At 32.1% G+C, this 15,534-nt stretch overlaps 1 protein-coding gene across 4 annotated transcripts in view; it reads right to left on the reverse strand.

Moving 5' to 3' along the window:
• Positions 1–15,534, reverse strand: part of LOC106471618 (MAP/microtubule affinity-regulating kinase 3-like) — a 64,037-nt gene that overhangs the window by 37,010 nt on the left and 11,493 nt on the right. For 3 of the 4 annotated variants that reach the window (XM_022400230.1, XM_022400227.1, XM_022400229.1), the window contains 3 exons: positions 10,746–10,865; positions 9,394–9,493; positions 3,736–3,848 (listed from right to left, as the gene is read on the reverse strand). In XM_022400230.1, the coding sequence (XP_022255938.1) occupies positions 3,736–3,848; positions 9,394–9,493; positions 10,746–10,865 (333 nt within the window). The remainder of the gene's footprint in view (positions 1–3,735; positions 3,849–9,393; positions 9,494–10,745; positions 10,866–15,534) is intronic. The other variant, XM_022400231.1, reaches the window with a different exon arrangement.

A 15,534-nucleotide genomic window follows, 5' to 3' on the forward strand; every position in this document is an offset into this window, starting at 1 on the left:
ACTTGGTTGCTGCTTGACATAGGTTGCTAAACCTTTAAAATTTTGCACGTGGAGGATATAAAACAAACTACTTTTTTAGGTTTTATATATATATATTTCTGAATAACTAAAAAATCATAAATTACTACATCAATAGCATAGAATTCTACTATAATTTATCAAGCTTAGTAACTAAGCTGTATTTGGGTGTAAAAAAATATGAAATTTTGAGCAGACTAAAGACACAACCTACCTCATTGAAATCTTGACTAAAAAAAAAAGAAATAGTGGGAGGACTGTTAGAAAGGCTGAGAAAACCACTAGGGGAATATTTTGAGCTTCTGACTGGTTATTCATGTCATATGTAAAAGTAAGTGTATATAAGGGAGCGATTCCCGAATTGGAAAGAGGTGAGTGGGGTGCCACTGTGTTTGATTCATTACGTGAGCAATATTTTAGCAATTTTAGCAAATAGAAAAGATAAGACCTTCTTACTTTATATTTTAGCTTGTCAATATCTGTAATTTGAGTTTCTAATTCGTATAAAACCGAATTATGTCAATATCATTTGGGCACATTAAAAATGTAAATTTCCAAACACTAGGTCATGAATGAACAACATAACAAACAGTGTGTACTTTCACAAGTGCACTAATAATAAGTAAACCTTGATTAAACTTATTATAACTTAACAATTTCAGTTAAGAATACAAACTGTTTTATGAATTTTCCTAAAACATAGAACAGTAAATAAAGAAGTAAAGCAAACAATTATCTCTTCTAGTTACTACCTTTGTACTTGGTTGCTGCTTGACATAGGTTGCTAAACCTTTAAAAATTTTGCACGTGGAGGATATGAAACAAACTACTTTTTTAGGTTTTATATATAACATTAAACAAATTCCCAAATTTTTTTGGGAATTTATTGAGGTGCTATAAGCACAGTGTTTATCTGTGTTTTTTTAATATTTAACTTTTAAACTAACAAATTGACTAATGTATAGTTCTAAAATTTGAATTATAATCTACAGTTTGATACGAAACTTATTGACATCAATTCATGAAATAGTAGTTCAATAAAATTTTGAATACGAGTCAACAAATGAGATGACATGGCCTTTCACCTGTGACCCGTCTTGAAAGGGTTAAAATATGTTTTATTAAATGCATTTTTATGGCAGATTTATTTGTATACCATGATAAAGTAGTTTAATTAAATTTTGAATGTAACTCACAAAAACTTTGTGATATGAGTAGAAGATGATGCCCATAGCAAGAGGGTTAATATCACTAAAAAGTTTGTGCTTAGTTGCTATTAGCCCCGATGGTGGTGAAACTCTAAACATCACTGTTGGAAAACTATAATGTGTAAAATGACACTTTCAAAACATCGTGGAGCACAGTATTTCATTAAGATAATCTTACTGGGCTTTGGAATGATGATGCTTATATGATGTTGTGTTGTAAGAATGGGTTTGCTGTCTGCTGGTTTTGTTGCCTATACCACTTGCCTACCCATAAAGTTTGCTCTCAGTAGCATTTGCCTACCAACTGGTGAATTGTCAGTAGCAAAAGAAGGTTTGTTGATAGCTCAGTGTACTTATTTCTGAAAGTCTGATTAGTTGTTCTTGCCACCTTCTTTGTATCATGATTGCTTCTTTCACTTGAGAAAAATAATTTGCTGGCAGCCATTGAGAACTCACACTAGACTCTCAATAGCCAGTGGCTTGCTTGCCATGGAAATTGTGCACAGCCACAATAGAGCAAACAGATTAACAGGGCTTACAGGCTGATGTGCTCAGAGGACTTTGAATGAACTGAGTACACATGACCACATAGTTATTTCAAAATGAGCATAGCACTATACAGCAGCTACAACAAAATCTTAGCTGTAGGCAGGTCTACTATACTGACAACTGTTCACAGTGTTGCACACAGAGTTGTTCTAGCTGCACCACGGACAGCATTTCAAGTATGTGTGGTAAGAAATGTCAGCAAACCAAGTGCCATATCTGATGAAGTTTTACAGTGTGGTAGAAAACATCTGTATCTTTTATGTTAGGTCCTATGCTGGAAGTTTTACAGCTTGATGCAGTCTTCTATGACCACATAGTTATTTCAAAATGAGCATAGCACTATACAGCAGCTACAACAAATCTTAGCAGTAGGCAGGTCTGCTATACTGACAACTGTTCACAGTGTTGCACACAGAGTTGTTCTAGCTGCACCACGGACAGCATTTCAAGTATGTGTGGTAGGAAACATCTGTATCTTTTATGTTAGGTCCTATGCTGGAAGTTTTACAGCTTGATGCAGTCTTCTTATAGGAGGCAAAGAAGTGAGAGAGCTTTCATTACTGCCAATAGTTGAGACCCTTGGTAGAACTTGGTCTGCTGTAATAGCAAAACTTGAAGAGGAGGCTTCTAGAAGCAATAAAGCTAAGCAAAGCAAAAGAAATGTTGAAACTAATGAAAGAAATTAAAAGTGCCTTTACTCTCAAGCTCCTCCTAGATCTACTTCCAGTGACTAACAAACTGTCAAAGCTTTTCCAAAGACAGAATCTTAACCTAGCCATGAGAATAAAAATGTAGGAATTTAAGATAGCAGAAGATAACAGTGTGAAAGCACTTTCCAGGAGCGTATTTCAAACAATCCAAGCAATACACGCTATTTATCAAATAACATAGATTCCCTTGACGAGTTTAAAATCGTGAAAGGTGAATAAACTGATAACTTGATTCACAACCTCAATAAAATGTATTCTGATAAATAGATGTCTGTTCTTACTAGCACATGCATGCCATTTCCCCCAAGTATGTATCCTGCTGCTGTTGCTGAAGAAATGGAAGTGCTTGTGGAAGGATTTGAGATGGTTTAAAAATCTGTTAGCTAGTCTTGGGAAAGAGTACAGTTTTTATGATACGTGTCAAAAGCTTATCACTTCCATAGATGAGCTGCATGACTTGTATACAAATTTTGCCACTCTTACAGAAGCTGCTTTGGCCATACTTATAAATGGAGTGGCATGTAAAAATGACATTCATTGTCCAAAACTGTATAAAAGAAAAATTTTGTAGCCATTTAAATTATATTTAACTAAATCTGAAACTCTTACAATTTTACAAAACCACAAATGCTCAAATTTACTGCAGTTTAAAACAATATCATGTTCTGATTTGTACATTATCTTGTTAATTTTTTTATTTTGTCACTTTACTGATAAACAAGGTAACTTGAGAAGTAATAAAACATATGTTTTCATGAATGAAAATGACATTGTATACTTTAACTGCTTAATTTGCTATGAAAAAATCTTATATTAATATTTAGATTAGATATAGTAAACAAGAAGCTACTACAAGGATAGTGTTACCATCAGACAACTTAAGAACTAGGAAACAGAATTTTTCAAAAACTCAAATTCTTTGAACTGGCCTTCAGAAAGAAGAATGTGTACAAATAGGACAGTCTACTGTGGTCCTTATTTTCTGGTTGTTACCTGTGAGTAAGAAGCCATCTAGATAATGCAGTAATCAAAAAATGTAAAGTTGATGTAATTCGTCAGAGCATGAAGCAGAGGAATTCAAATGTACTCCAAAATCCAAATACTGCTTTGTTCACTGTAAAGCACAAAGTTGCACTGCAGGAATTAAACACCAAATTCTAGCATTATAAACTCTCAAGCTTACCATTGAGCCATCTTGATTGAGGATGGACTCAACTATTGTTAATTCCACATGAACAAGCAACACTAACCTCAGTTAGCCTTTTCCCTAGCAATAAATAGTTGGCCATTATGTCATCATACTTCCTATTTCTAAGTGAATCTTCTAGCTCATCTTTCGTGTAACCAAGGTTGTGAAGAATCTCTGGAAATACAACATTCATAATAAGTTACAGTGAAAATTATGAAAGATGAAATTTATATTAGTATCTAATTTAGGTATAATATGAAACTTCATTTAAAATAATCACAAAATGTACATACATATGCCTTGTACTTAAAATTTGGAAATGGAGTTAGGAAATTAGCCCATTTAAGTCCATTGGTTTTGATGAAGGATTCCATTTTATTACTGAAAAACAACATTTATAACTTTCCTTTGAAAATAAAAACATGAGAGAGAAAAATGTTATTGTACTAAAAACTTTTAGAACTGTTATGGTATAGGTGGCTGTAAAACTATAATTAATTTTGACTTTACCCAAAATATTACACCAGATGGTACGAGTTAACCCAGAAACACATACTAGATAACAAAGTTTAACTTAAGACTAACAATTATTATAATGTTTCATTTCTCTTACTCATTTAAGACTCTTTTACTCTGACTTTAAGTAAGCCAAAATCCATTGGAATGCATTTGTGACTTCAGTAGTAAAAACAGAATTAGTTGTGAGCCTATAGAATAATAAAAATAATTCCTTTTTTTTAAGTCTTTTTTTTTGTAAGTGACAACTTACTCTTCAGCTATTAAAATGTGTATTAACTATGTCAGACCTGCTGTATGGTTTGTTTTATTGCATTGTGAAAAAAACTAATAAATGAAATAGTTTGAAAATGTGAGGTGAACTTCACACAGATTACCTAGCTTCTGGAAAAAATTATCTTACTTTCATATGTGATATTTGTATGAATTCTCAGCTTTGAAAATTCGAAAAGATTTCATTATAATATGTTCTTTAAGGAACAGTTGAAATTATTTATCTTTGTTGTAGATTTCAATTACTGATTTTTGTCCTTCTACATCCTTTTAAAACTTTCTATAATATTTCATAAATGTATAAATTTCAAGCTTTGATCTAATTCAAAAAACACTGCACACATTTTAACTGTACTCTGATCATTAGTATACAATAAAAACTTATAAAAAATTATAAGAGCCATTTTATTTAATATATGTAATAAGTTTTAAATCTGATCAATATTTATTTCTTACCTTTCCTTTCTGTGATGTTTTTTTGCCCATTCAAGTGGTAATTTAAGCTGATAAGGTCTAACATAGTGGCCTTGTTGGTGAAAAGACTTGATGTAGTCAAGTACAAATGATTTATGTACGTCTACCTAATTTTGTTGTATAAAAACTTCTATTTTCCTCTTATGCTGCAATGCCATAATTTAAATGATAAAGCAAGCTTCTCACAAGATTTAAATGAAATCAGAAGTGTAATTGTAGTAGCAGTTGTTCACAAACATCTGTTCCAGTAACATATCACTAAGCCATGCTTTTATTGTTCTGATCTCTAAGCAATTCTCCACTAACATTAAAGCTATATTGGAAAAAAAAGGAGCTTTCATAAAGTGTTTAAATCACTAGCCTATGATGTTTTGAAGCCGAGATATAGGCAATTACATCACACAACGAGACTGAAAAACAAGTGATTGGCTAAAAATCACTGTTGTATTCAAGTTAAAATGTCAAATTTATGCCATGTGGTTCAAAAGCTATTATGAATTTCCTTCTAGAGGGCTACGAGTGGTGTATTATGCTAAATAAATTCAAGAAATTAACAAAACAAATGATTTCCTTTCGAGCATACTGAAATCAACCCAAAATAAATTCATTTAAAAAAATTTTATGTATGAAATTAAATAATGAACTTTTTTATTGAATACATTTTATCTTTAAAGTATTTGTTTTTCTTTTATTGTGTGGAAGAATGACTACAAGTTTATTTTCTATAATTTTTTAATTCAATGGTTCAATTTTATCCTCAATGCTGAATGCACCAATCCAGGGGTGAGAGAATTGAAAAAAAAGAAAGAAAGACTTCAAAATAATAAGTTACATATATACTTCTGATTTGTTTTGAGCTGCCATTGTTTTACACACATCAATACTGAGTACATATTAGCAATATTGCTTACATTTCGAGAAATAATTTGAAAAACTTTAGCAATTTCATTTGACACTCACTAAATACATATTTTAAAACAATACACTAACTTATGTAATTTTTGTTTACAGTAGCTTTTACACCTGGAGCAAAATGAAATTCTCCAACTGTTCCCTGACCATTTGATCTATGTCTGTAATTTATCATTTATTATCTATAATATGTGAACTTGAAGAACATTACTCATATGTTGTTTAAGAAAAACAAATCAGGCTGTATGTATATATTATATTGACATCTTTGAATTAATGTGATGATATATTTAACAAATGATCACATTACATAAAATATTTTCAGGTTCTCACAAGTTTGATCATTCACAAGATTACTAGATTATACTTACAAATAACTATGTTGTAAATTCCAATTATACATACAGGACACTTCACACATGGAATCAAACATGCTGATAAAACATCCACTGCATTTACAGTTGTACAAAATTATGGTGTACAATCGTACTCACACAAGTTACAATAACAGGTACAGAAATGAATGTTACTGTATGTAAACATGTTTTTCACTAATTTAAGTTTTCAATTTGGTCGTAAATAATGTTGCTCATTTAAAAAAAAAAAATCTGCTACTAAGTATAACTTATACTAAAATAACTGAAATTACTTTTATTCTGGTGTAGTCCTTGATTTATACATAATGTCAAACACTGACACATCGTTCATACTCAACCACACTAGCACTACTCAATCTCCAGAATAAATAATATCTCAATCTCAAGAACATAATATGGTTGAAAACTCCTGGTTTCAAAATAATACCAAACTACTGAATCCAAATCTGTATGTTACGCATGATCATCTTTACCTTCAGTCCATATTGCTTCCTGTCTCTAGCATCTTGTTTGTTGCTTGACAAACATTAAATTTTCCTAATATATTATTCAAGTAATTATGCATTAACTTATAGATTATTAGGTAAACATGATATATTCATTTAATTACACATTATTTGGCAAATATGATGTATTAATTGAATTACAGATTATTAGGTAAACTGTATTCAGTGGTACAAGTTCAACTATTTCCACAATGATTCATAGATAACAAAGAATGCTATATTCTTGAAAACTCTTACATGTGGCATATTAATGGTTACTGTCAGTGAAACATTCCACATTTCATTATTTCTTAATTTGATTTTTTTCCAAAACTTGTTATCACCAACTTACTGATATTGTAGACTGCCATCCATATTTTGCTATATGGATATTTCCCTTAACTGACACTGGTAATATTCAACATATATCTTGAAGAAATCACCTGTTAATGTTTACTTCCCAAGTTGTACTACACATAATGACATCATGTGCCATAAGCCATGATTAATGATGAATATATTTTATTATGAATTCAAACAAAATTACTGATAAATTAATCTTTCATATATTTATTATGGTCATTTTTATCAATTAACTGAATAAATATAAGTACAGATATGAAATACAAATTATAACTTACCAAAATGTGTACATTTGTTCTATCTTTGAACTGCCAAGCTTTATCAAAATAATCAAACTGTTCATTTTTACATCTTTTAAATCTTTCCTACACAAATATGTCAGCGATATAATATACCTAGGGTATTACATGTTTCTTCTAAAACTTCTGACATGGGTACTATTTCATTAACCCTCTTTCCACAGACATCTTTTTCTGTGGATGTCACAAGGTTTTAGTGAGTTGCATTCAAAATTTAATTAAACTACTTTTTTTTTCATGGTATACCAACAAGTATAGCATAAAAACACAGATAATAATCCCTATTTTAGTAGTATACAAGTTAAGTTATTACTTTTATAAGGCTAAATAAAAACAAAAATCTAGAATTTATCCTAGTGTGAGAATCGTCACAGTTTCTTTCTTGGTATCCCCTCTTCTCTATTTTATTTACTACCCCTCCAACAAGTAGGAAATTTAACATAAATTACTCACTATTATATTGTCATCACTCAGGCAAAGCATAATTTTAATAGCCTTCAACCTTATTTAGTTACAGAGCTATGAAACAGACAATCAGTCCATTTTTGCCATGCCTATTTGTCATATCTTCACTTTCAAAAATTGCCAGTAGTTCACTCTGATGTTCAATACTAAATTATTTATAACCAATAGAAAGCCAAAGTTTTTTTCTATCAAATGATGTATTATATAACATTGTTTTCTGTACAGAGAATTGTCTATTTTCCTTTCAGTTCAACCTTTATTCCCATAAATTATAATAGCAGGAATACTAGTTAGACAGGGTTCAAAGAGCAATAAAACAATAAAATTTATGTATAAATTATTAAAATAGATGTATACCACTGTTATGAGTTTAAAGTTATTTAGGATAAAAAATGTAGTCTCATATTATAATTTGAAGTCATTCTAGAAAGAAAAAAAAAGAGTAATGTAAATTTATTTTGATTACTTTTTGGTGGTTACAAGGTCAGTCAAATTTACCAACCTTGTATAGCATTAGGGTAGAGAAAATAACAGATAAAATATAAAGTTTTACTGGAACAAAACGTTTGAAATTTATGTAGGAGATTTTAGGGATTATGTGAATAAAATTTGAGATTTTTCAGATGAATAAAAGTAATCTTAATTTTAATGTGAAAATCACTTTGCACTCGGAGTAGTATATAGAAATACCATATATATTCATGAACAAATGTTTAGTAAAAATACTTCCTTAAAAAATATGACTTATTTGTGTACAAAAGACTTGCAATTTGTACTAAAAGTGCTAAATTTTGTGAATCTAAAGGAACTGTATTAAAGGTTATAGCATGGAAACTAACGATTAAAAAATGTTTACAAGGTTAGTTGTTTCAACTGACCTCATAAATAATAACTAATCTTTGTTGGAAAGTAAGAAATAAATTAACTCAATCCAACTGCCATCAAGCCACAAGATTTAAAACTACATAAATCAAGAAAGAAAGTAATTTTTTTTTACTTTTGTTTTGAATTTCACGCAAGAATAGTGTACCTTATCAGACACAACATATTTGTTAAAACATACCGAGATATTTTATAAGATAAATAAGAAATTAAAATATCTCAATGTATTTTAGGTTTTGCTAAATATGACAGTCCTTGTGATTATATCTAGGTTAAGCACATGTACAACAAATATGAATATGCATGATATAACTTCCTAGATTTTAATATTGCTTTGAAGTAATAAAAATAAATTTAAATTACCATGTTAAATACAACTTCAACATAAAAAAATATATTCTCGACTATCATATAATTAAACACTTTTACTTTATTTATTAATAAATTATAAATCAAAAGTGAAATTTGACAAAAAAAATTAACAAATGTATTTCATAATTAATCTAATATCTTGTGAATTTTTTTCTTCTAATAAACCAAATTTCAAATTCTGCAAAATAAGTGTTAAATACCTAGAAGTTGCAATGGTGCTAACGAATACAACTACTAGATACAACATTGGTAATAAGCATGATGGTAAAAATAAACTATATAAGAAGAAAAGAAAGTTTACCTATTCTTCTATCATCTTGCATATCAAATATAGGCTCAACATATGGTTTCAGTTCCTCATCCTCAAAGCCTATGTTCATCCACTTATCTTTCATTACATTCTGAAAAATGTATAAAATAGCTGATAAAAAAAAAACATGAAAATTGTTGAAATACAACTAATAAATAGCATACCAAACACAATATTATAGTTTTCTGGTATTAAACTCTCTAAACTATCAACTCTTTAGAATTCTCAACAACAAACCCCTGGCTGCTTGTGAATCAAAATATTTTCAGTACCTAACAAAATTTCTTAAAATAAAGAAACTAATGACTTTTGCCTTACACACAACAACATTTCTAGATTTAAAAATTAAGTTTTTATAGCATTTAACCATTACTGTGTTACTATAAGTGTTTTGATGAAAAGTTTCAGTACTTAGTTATCACAAAACATAAAATATTACAAAAAAAACAGTGAAAGCTTGATAGCTCCCTAGGATGTAATTAACATCTAAACAAAATTAGCTGTGAAATAAAAAACAAAACTGTAAGCTGAACTTTACAACCTCCATCAGTCTTTAAATATTGACTTTCAAATATTGACTCGGTGTTTTTCCCTCAATCTAAAACTTCCACATTGTGCTCCCACTCACACATGAAATAACTGACATGGATCTTATGTATGTAAATAAAATTTTCCTTTAGGAGCTGCAGTTAATTTGGCAAACTATGATATTTTATACAATATTCAAGGTGCTTTAATAATTTTATTACAATGAGTGAAGAATGGAATTGTAAAAGAATGATAAACTATGAAGTGCTCCACCTAACAAGCTTAACTTTATTATCATTTGGATTTCAGTTCTCATATTTAACATCCTTCAATTATAGTTTGTTTATATCAGAACCAGCTCTATTGAAAAGTTTAAGACAAGTGAATCTAAAGATGATGATATTCCACTTCTTTTGCTCCAATATCAAATCCTCAGCATGACATTATTGTTTTGTTACTAAAATGTCTTCTTGAAAGTTATGAAAAAAATATGTTAAATCAATTCTTTCATACTCTTTTTGATTATTTAATTCACATATGGGTCTGTACAAAACAATTTATGTTATTCAGTTAAACTTAAAATCCTTAGGGTGGCCTTAACATACACAGCTAATCATCAAAGAGTTAAAGTGGAGCAATCACATAAAATCTAATTCACAGACAACTCGTACATTGTTCTTGAAATGAATTATATGAAGTTTTATAAAAATATAATTAAATATGGTAAATAGGCACAAAATGTTAAAAAATTATTACAAAATGAGCAACCGTAAAAACATTTAACTCATCTTTATGGATCAAACATTATAACTTACTTCTAAGTATGCTCTTTTTGTTGGGTTTAAAACTAAGAATTTTTTTAATAAGTTTTCACAGTCTGTGGTCATGTAGAAAGGTATCCTGTATTTCCCACGCAACACCCTTTCTCGAAGCTCCTAAAAAAGTCAGGTTTTTTGTTTTTATAAATTATAACTCAGTTTAATATTCTGACAATACAATCCATGGGGATTAATAATGAAAAATTATTTTAAAGAAAATGTAAAACCAAAATGGAATAGTCTTAATGAAAAATAAAACCAATTCCCTATGACATAAAGTAAACAAGTTACTTTACAATGAAGATGTTTAACATCAACTGGCCATGCCAATTAAAGATATTGTCAAACTTCTCATAACTTTAATAAATATAAAATATGATGATTTTTTCTATTATATACAAAAGTGCACCTAACATCTTAAGTCTCTTAGTTATGGACTTTCAGGTGATCCAATAAAAGTTAACATTTTCCTAAATTAAAAATGTATTTCCAATTATACTTACCTCCACTGACACTTACAGCTATTACTTGGCTACCAGGGTTTCTTCTTTGCCCATCTAAGCATTACTCTGATTTTTTCTTGCTTCCTCCAGTCTGATATACCCCACTCAATTGCCCTTGGCAATAATTGTCTTGTGATACTCTCCAACTACATCAGTGTGCCCTCTATCCTGAGACTGTATATAAATATCTCTTTCAGATAATTTTATCACTTTTTCAAGACTGATACCATCCCAGTCTCTAACCCAAGCTCTTAGTGGGGACAAAGGGCAGGAGAGTGTCAGCGGAGGTAAGTATCATTGGAAATACATTTTCAATTTAGAAAAATGTTAACTTCCAAAAAATACTTACCTCCACTACCACTTATAGCTAGAATCCCACATTGAGAAGGTGGAGGGTCCAGTGAGGGCTTTACCCATACAGAAAGTGTCAGCATAGATCATGAGTGTACCTAGATAAGAGTAGAGGAACTGCACCACATCCAGAACAGGTACGTACTTCACCCTAACTTAATTCCCCTATCAAAGATGGAATTGTTTGTGAGTGATCATCAATATAGGCCAGCCCGAACCAGGTAGCCGAGGTTTCACTACTCGGGGTTGGAATTAAGGGGTCTTGGTCCTATATCCCACATTGGTGGCAAGGTCAGTTGGACTGCAATGTTATATATATAGATATACTTTTCATTGGATCCCAACCTGTAGCCACAGAGGGATATGTTCCAAACCACCGGAATCATGATGAGAAAGTAAGCAACACCGAAGCAAACAAAAAAAACCTTCTCCTCCACCTGAAGAAGCCCAAAAGACAACACCCCGAGGCATGGAATGACGGAATCATGTATGCCTTACTCAATTAAAGGAACAGAACTCATCTAGTCTACAATTATGAACATTAATCCTCACTCCCCAACCAAGTGGGCAAGAAGCCTTTCACTTGCCCCAAGAATTATTGGGAAGATGTGGAACAACTGTGCTCAATCAAGGACCTAGGATGGGACCAAACCATGTTCAGAATTCCGAGGAGATAGTGGACCTCCTTCCATGAACAGTATACTGAACCAATATTGATCAAAAAGAAGGGCCATGCACACCCCAACCAGATAGCTGAGTAGACTCCCACATAGGATGGTGCCACTCCTACCAACATCTGTGAAAAAATATCCAGGGAACCAGCTAGGAGGGCCCTCAACTTTGCCCTCTTCTTGAAGAATGGAGGAATTCACTCTAACACTCTGGAGTAAAAGCCTCTGTCCACCAACCAAGTGACTGGAAACCAGGTGTGGTAAGGACTCCCTACTCCACTAGTAGAATCTGGGGAGGGGATGCACATTGGGGAGTCCTGAGGATCTGTGCTCTGGAAACAGTGCAATAGGTGAACCAAGTTCCCTAGATTTTTAAAAGCAAACCAACTCCAATTTATTCAATACGAGGACCAGCAGGGGCAGGCAGGATCCTCTTTAGCTTTACTCATGATAGTCCATGAGTGGAGGTCCAGCATAGTATGGTAATACCGCCTGGCGAGCTCCTATGTGGTCTTACGGAACACCTCATCTTTACAGAGTCTGTTACAACTGGTAGTAATTATAGTGAAAGAGCGATTGCAAGTGCAGAAGTGGTTTGGTAAAAGTGCACCTGTCTGGCCAACACTCGCCACAGAGTGGGATCCTGTGAAAACAAGGTAAGAGACACTAAAAGGTAGAAATAAAAATAGTCACCCCTCTGGATAATCTAGAAGAAATATTTAAGATAGTTACAGGGGGTAGGCAAAAACCCTCAGAAGAATAAAATGCCCGATCAAGCAAATAATGAGTGATAAAGGTTGGGGGAGATTCACATACCAGTCCACATAGTGACCTCCAACAGGCAATTCAACCAGACTGCTAAAGACATAGAAAAGAGAAATCTGATTAGATGTGATTCAAAGAAAATACATCGCCTTAAAAGAGAACCCAGAATAAAGTGTTGTCTAGTATCTCTAAAGGTATAAGTGCAGGCAACAAAACCTTCAAGAGTTTCACTGAACATGACCAAGATTGAAATCTGATTGGACATAGAAAGAAAGAAAGAGTGAGCAGATGATTCAGAGAAAAGGAGTGAACCCCGTTCGTTTTTGACAAAATATTAGGTAAGAAGAACTGGTCTGAGGACAAAGAGAGAATCAGAAAGTGGTCTGTAAACAACCAGTGCAAATCACTCTGATCGATGATGTTCGATGGTCAGCAGCCACAAAAATAAACCTACAAGGGGATACATGATATATAAGAGTCAGTTTACAAACAAATGTAGAGACTGAAGATGTAACCTGAACCTACCCATTAGGTAACTGGAATGGTCATTTAGGAATGTGAGGATTCTGGAGAGTACTGGGGACTCAAAAGTATGTGGTTGCGATAATCAAACGGTAGTTGACAAGGCTGTAATAAACAATGGTGATTGTGGAAGATGCAAAAACCTCTGTCAAAGAGCCAAGTATATAAAAAAAAGAGTTATGGTTGACACCACTGATTGAAAAGTATTCAACTTCCTTTCAATACAACATTGAGATATGCATGTCATTACCTTTGAAAAAAGTGACTTTCGGACTAAGCAGAAACTGAGCCAGATACATGTCAACTTAAGAAATTAATTCCCAATGGTGTGTGAAAAAACAGCAAAACCTGGATAGTCAGGTGCACTATATCCAATCATGGCTGCCTCTACAGAGAGAGCCTAAAAAGAAGTGGAAGAGTTGGACACACCAGAAGGGACCTCAGAAGCAGATACCCAGGTGTAGCTGCCAATCTAGTGTGATCAACAGGATCTGACAATGGGTTGGAACCCTGGGTAACATATGAAGTAAAGAGAAGATTGAGAGTGGGAATTCTGTCTTGTCCACGTGGAAAGCATCTATTGCCAAGGCCCAAAGATTAGGTACTGGAAACCAAATTGCCAGTAGTTGGGTGACATGCCAACTCACCAATTAGATTCACAAAATGAGAAGCAATCCAACTGAACCTTGCAATGTGATATCTATACTGTCGGGAGAATCTGTTTGAATTGAGACAATAGGCATGCTACCACAGGCATCACTCATGGAACAAGGCAAGCTAGAAGGGTGATAAGATAAGACAAGTCCTGAGAACGAAGTTCCAAAATTCGAAAATAAGGAGTCCTACACCACATGCTTCCTTGATGAGAAACATGAGACACCACTGTGGAATAGTCAGAGTGTAATCTGATGACTTACCCCTTAACCTGCCATGGCCATTTTGTCTTATCATGAGAGCAAAATCACATTTGTGAACTGAAAAAATTATAGAAAACTCATCTTTTATTGGATTTCAGATTTTTATTCTTGCAAATAGTAGCAAAACATTCAATTATTTGTAGAAAATTGTATTATTTAATGTAGTTTAAAGAGAAATTTAATGAAAAAATCCAAAATACGTTTGAGACTATAAGTGCCCTCTGAGAAGAAAATTATTTTCAAACATTTTTTTCCTTCCACTTCAGCACTGGTCCTGCCTTCTATGATTGGTATCTAAACCTTTTTCTAGCCTGCTTTCTTTATAAAACTGCATCTGGGCGTGTTAAACCTCAGTTGTAAAACTTTTAGCCAATCCTAGTCAAAAGTGTCAATTTCAGTACCATATTATTCCACGTTTGACAAATCATAGGATGATAAGCAAAACACATGAAGAAACGTTGTTCTCTGGATTTTACATATGAATGTGGGTGGTACTCATTTTTGTAACTGCCGTTTTATGCAGAGGTTGTATTTAATATTGGTCAATAGTACTTTTTTTTTTCTTTATAAGCCTTAGAAAACTTGCTTCTGGAAAAAACTGCATGGGATGTATGTGACTTTTATTATTTTTCTATAGTAGCTTAAGTTATGCTGTACCATATATATATCTATTTATATTAATTATTATATTGAAAACTTAACTCAAAATAGATATATTTTTTAGGAAAGAAGCTCATCCACGATTGTTAGGGTTAAGTGCTATCAAGTGGCGAGTGCAAGGTCTTTACATGAATTAGGCTTAGCACTTTGAACTGAAAGAGTTTGTGATTTTTAAATTCTTTTGCATTTAATTTAGTAGTTTTAAGTTCAATAATTTAAGGTAATTTTATACTTAGTTCATAATAATAATAATATGATTCAGTAGTTAGAATGATAAACTTGTGTGATTTGTATGTAATACTACAAGTACCAGTACCACATAAGAATTTTATATTTTTCCTTTTTACAATCTTTACTTTGTAGCAAGACCCACACTTCTGTTGTTGTTGCTTTAGAA

The sequence above is a fragment of the Limulus polyphemus genome, unplaced genomic scaffold (assembly GCF_000517525.1).
Source record: "Limulus polyphemus unplaced genomic scaffold, Limulus_polyphemus-2.1.2 Scaffold4737, whole genome shotgun sequence".
Lineage (NCBI taxonomy): Eukaryota > Metazoa > Arthropoda > Merostomata > Xiphosura > Limulidae > Limulus > Limulus polyphemus.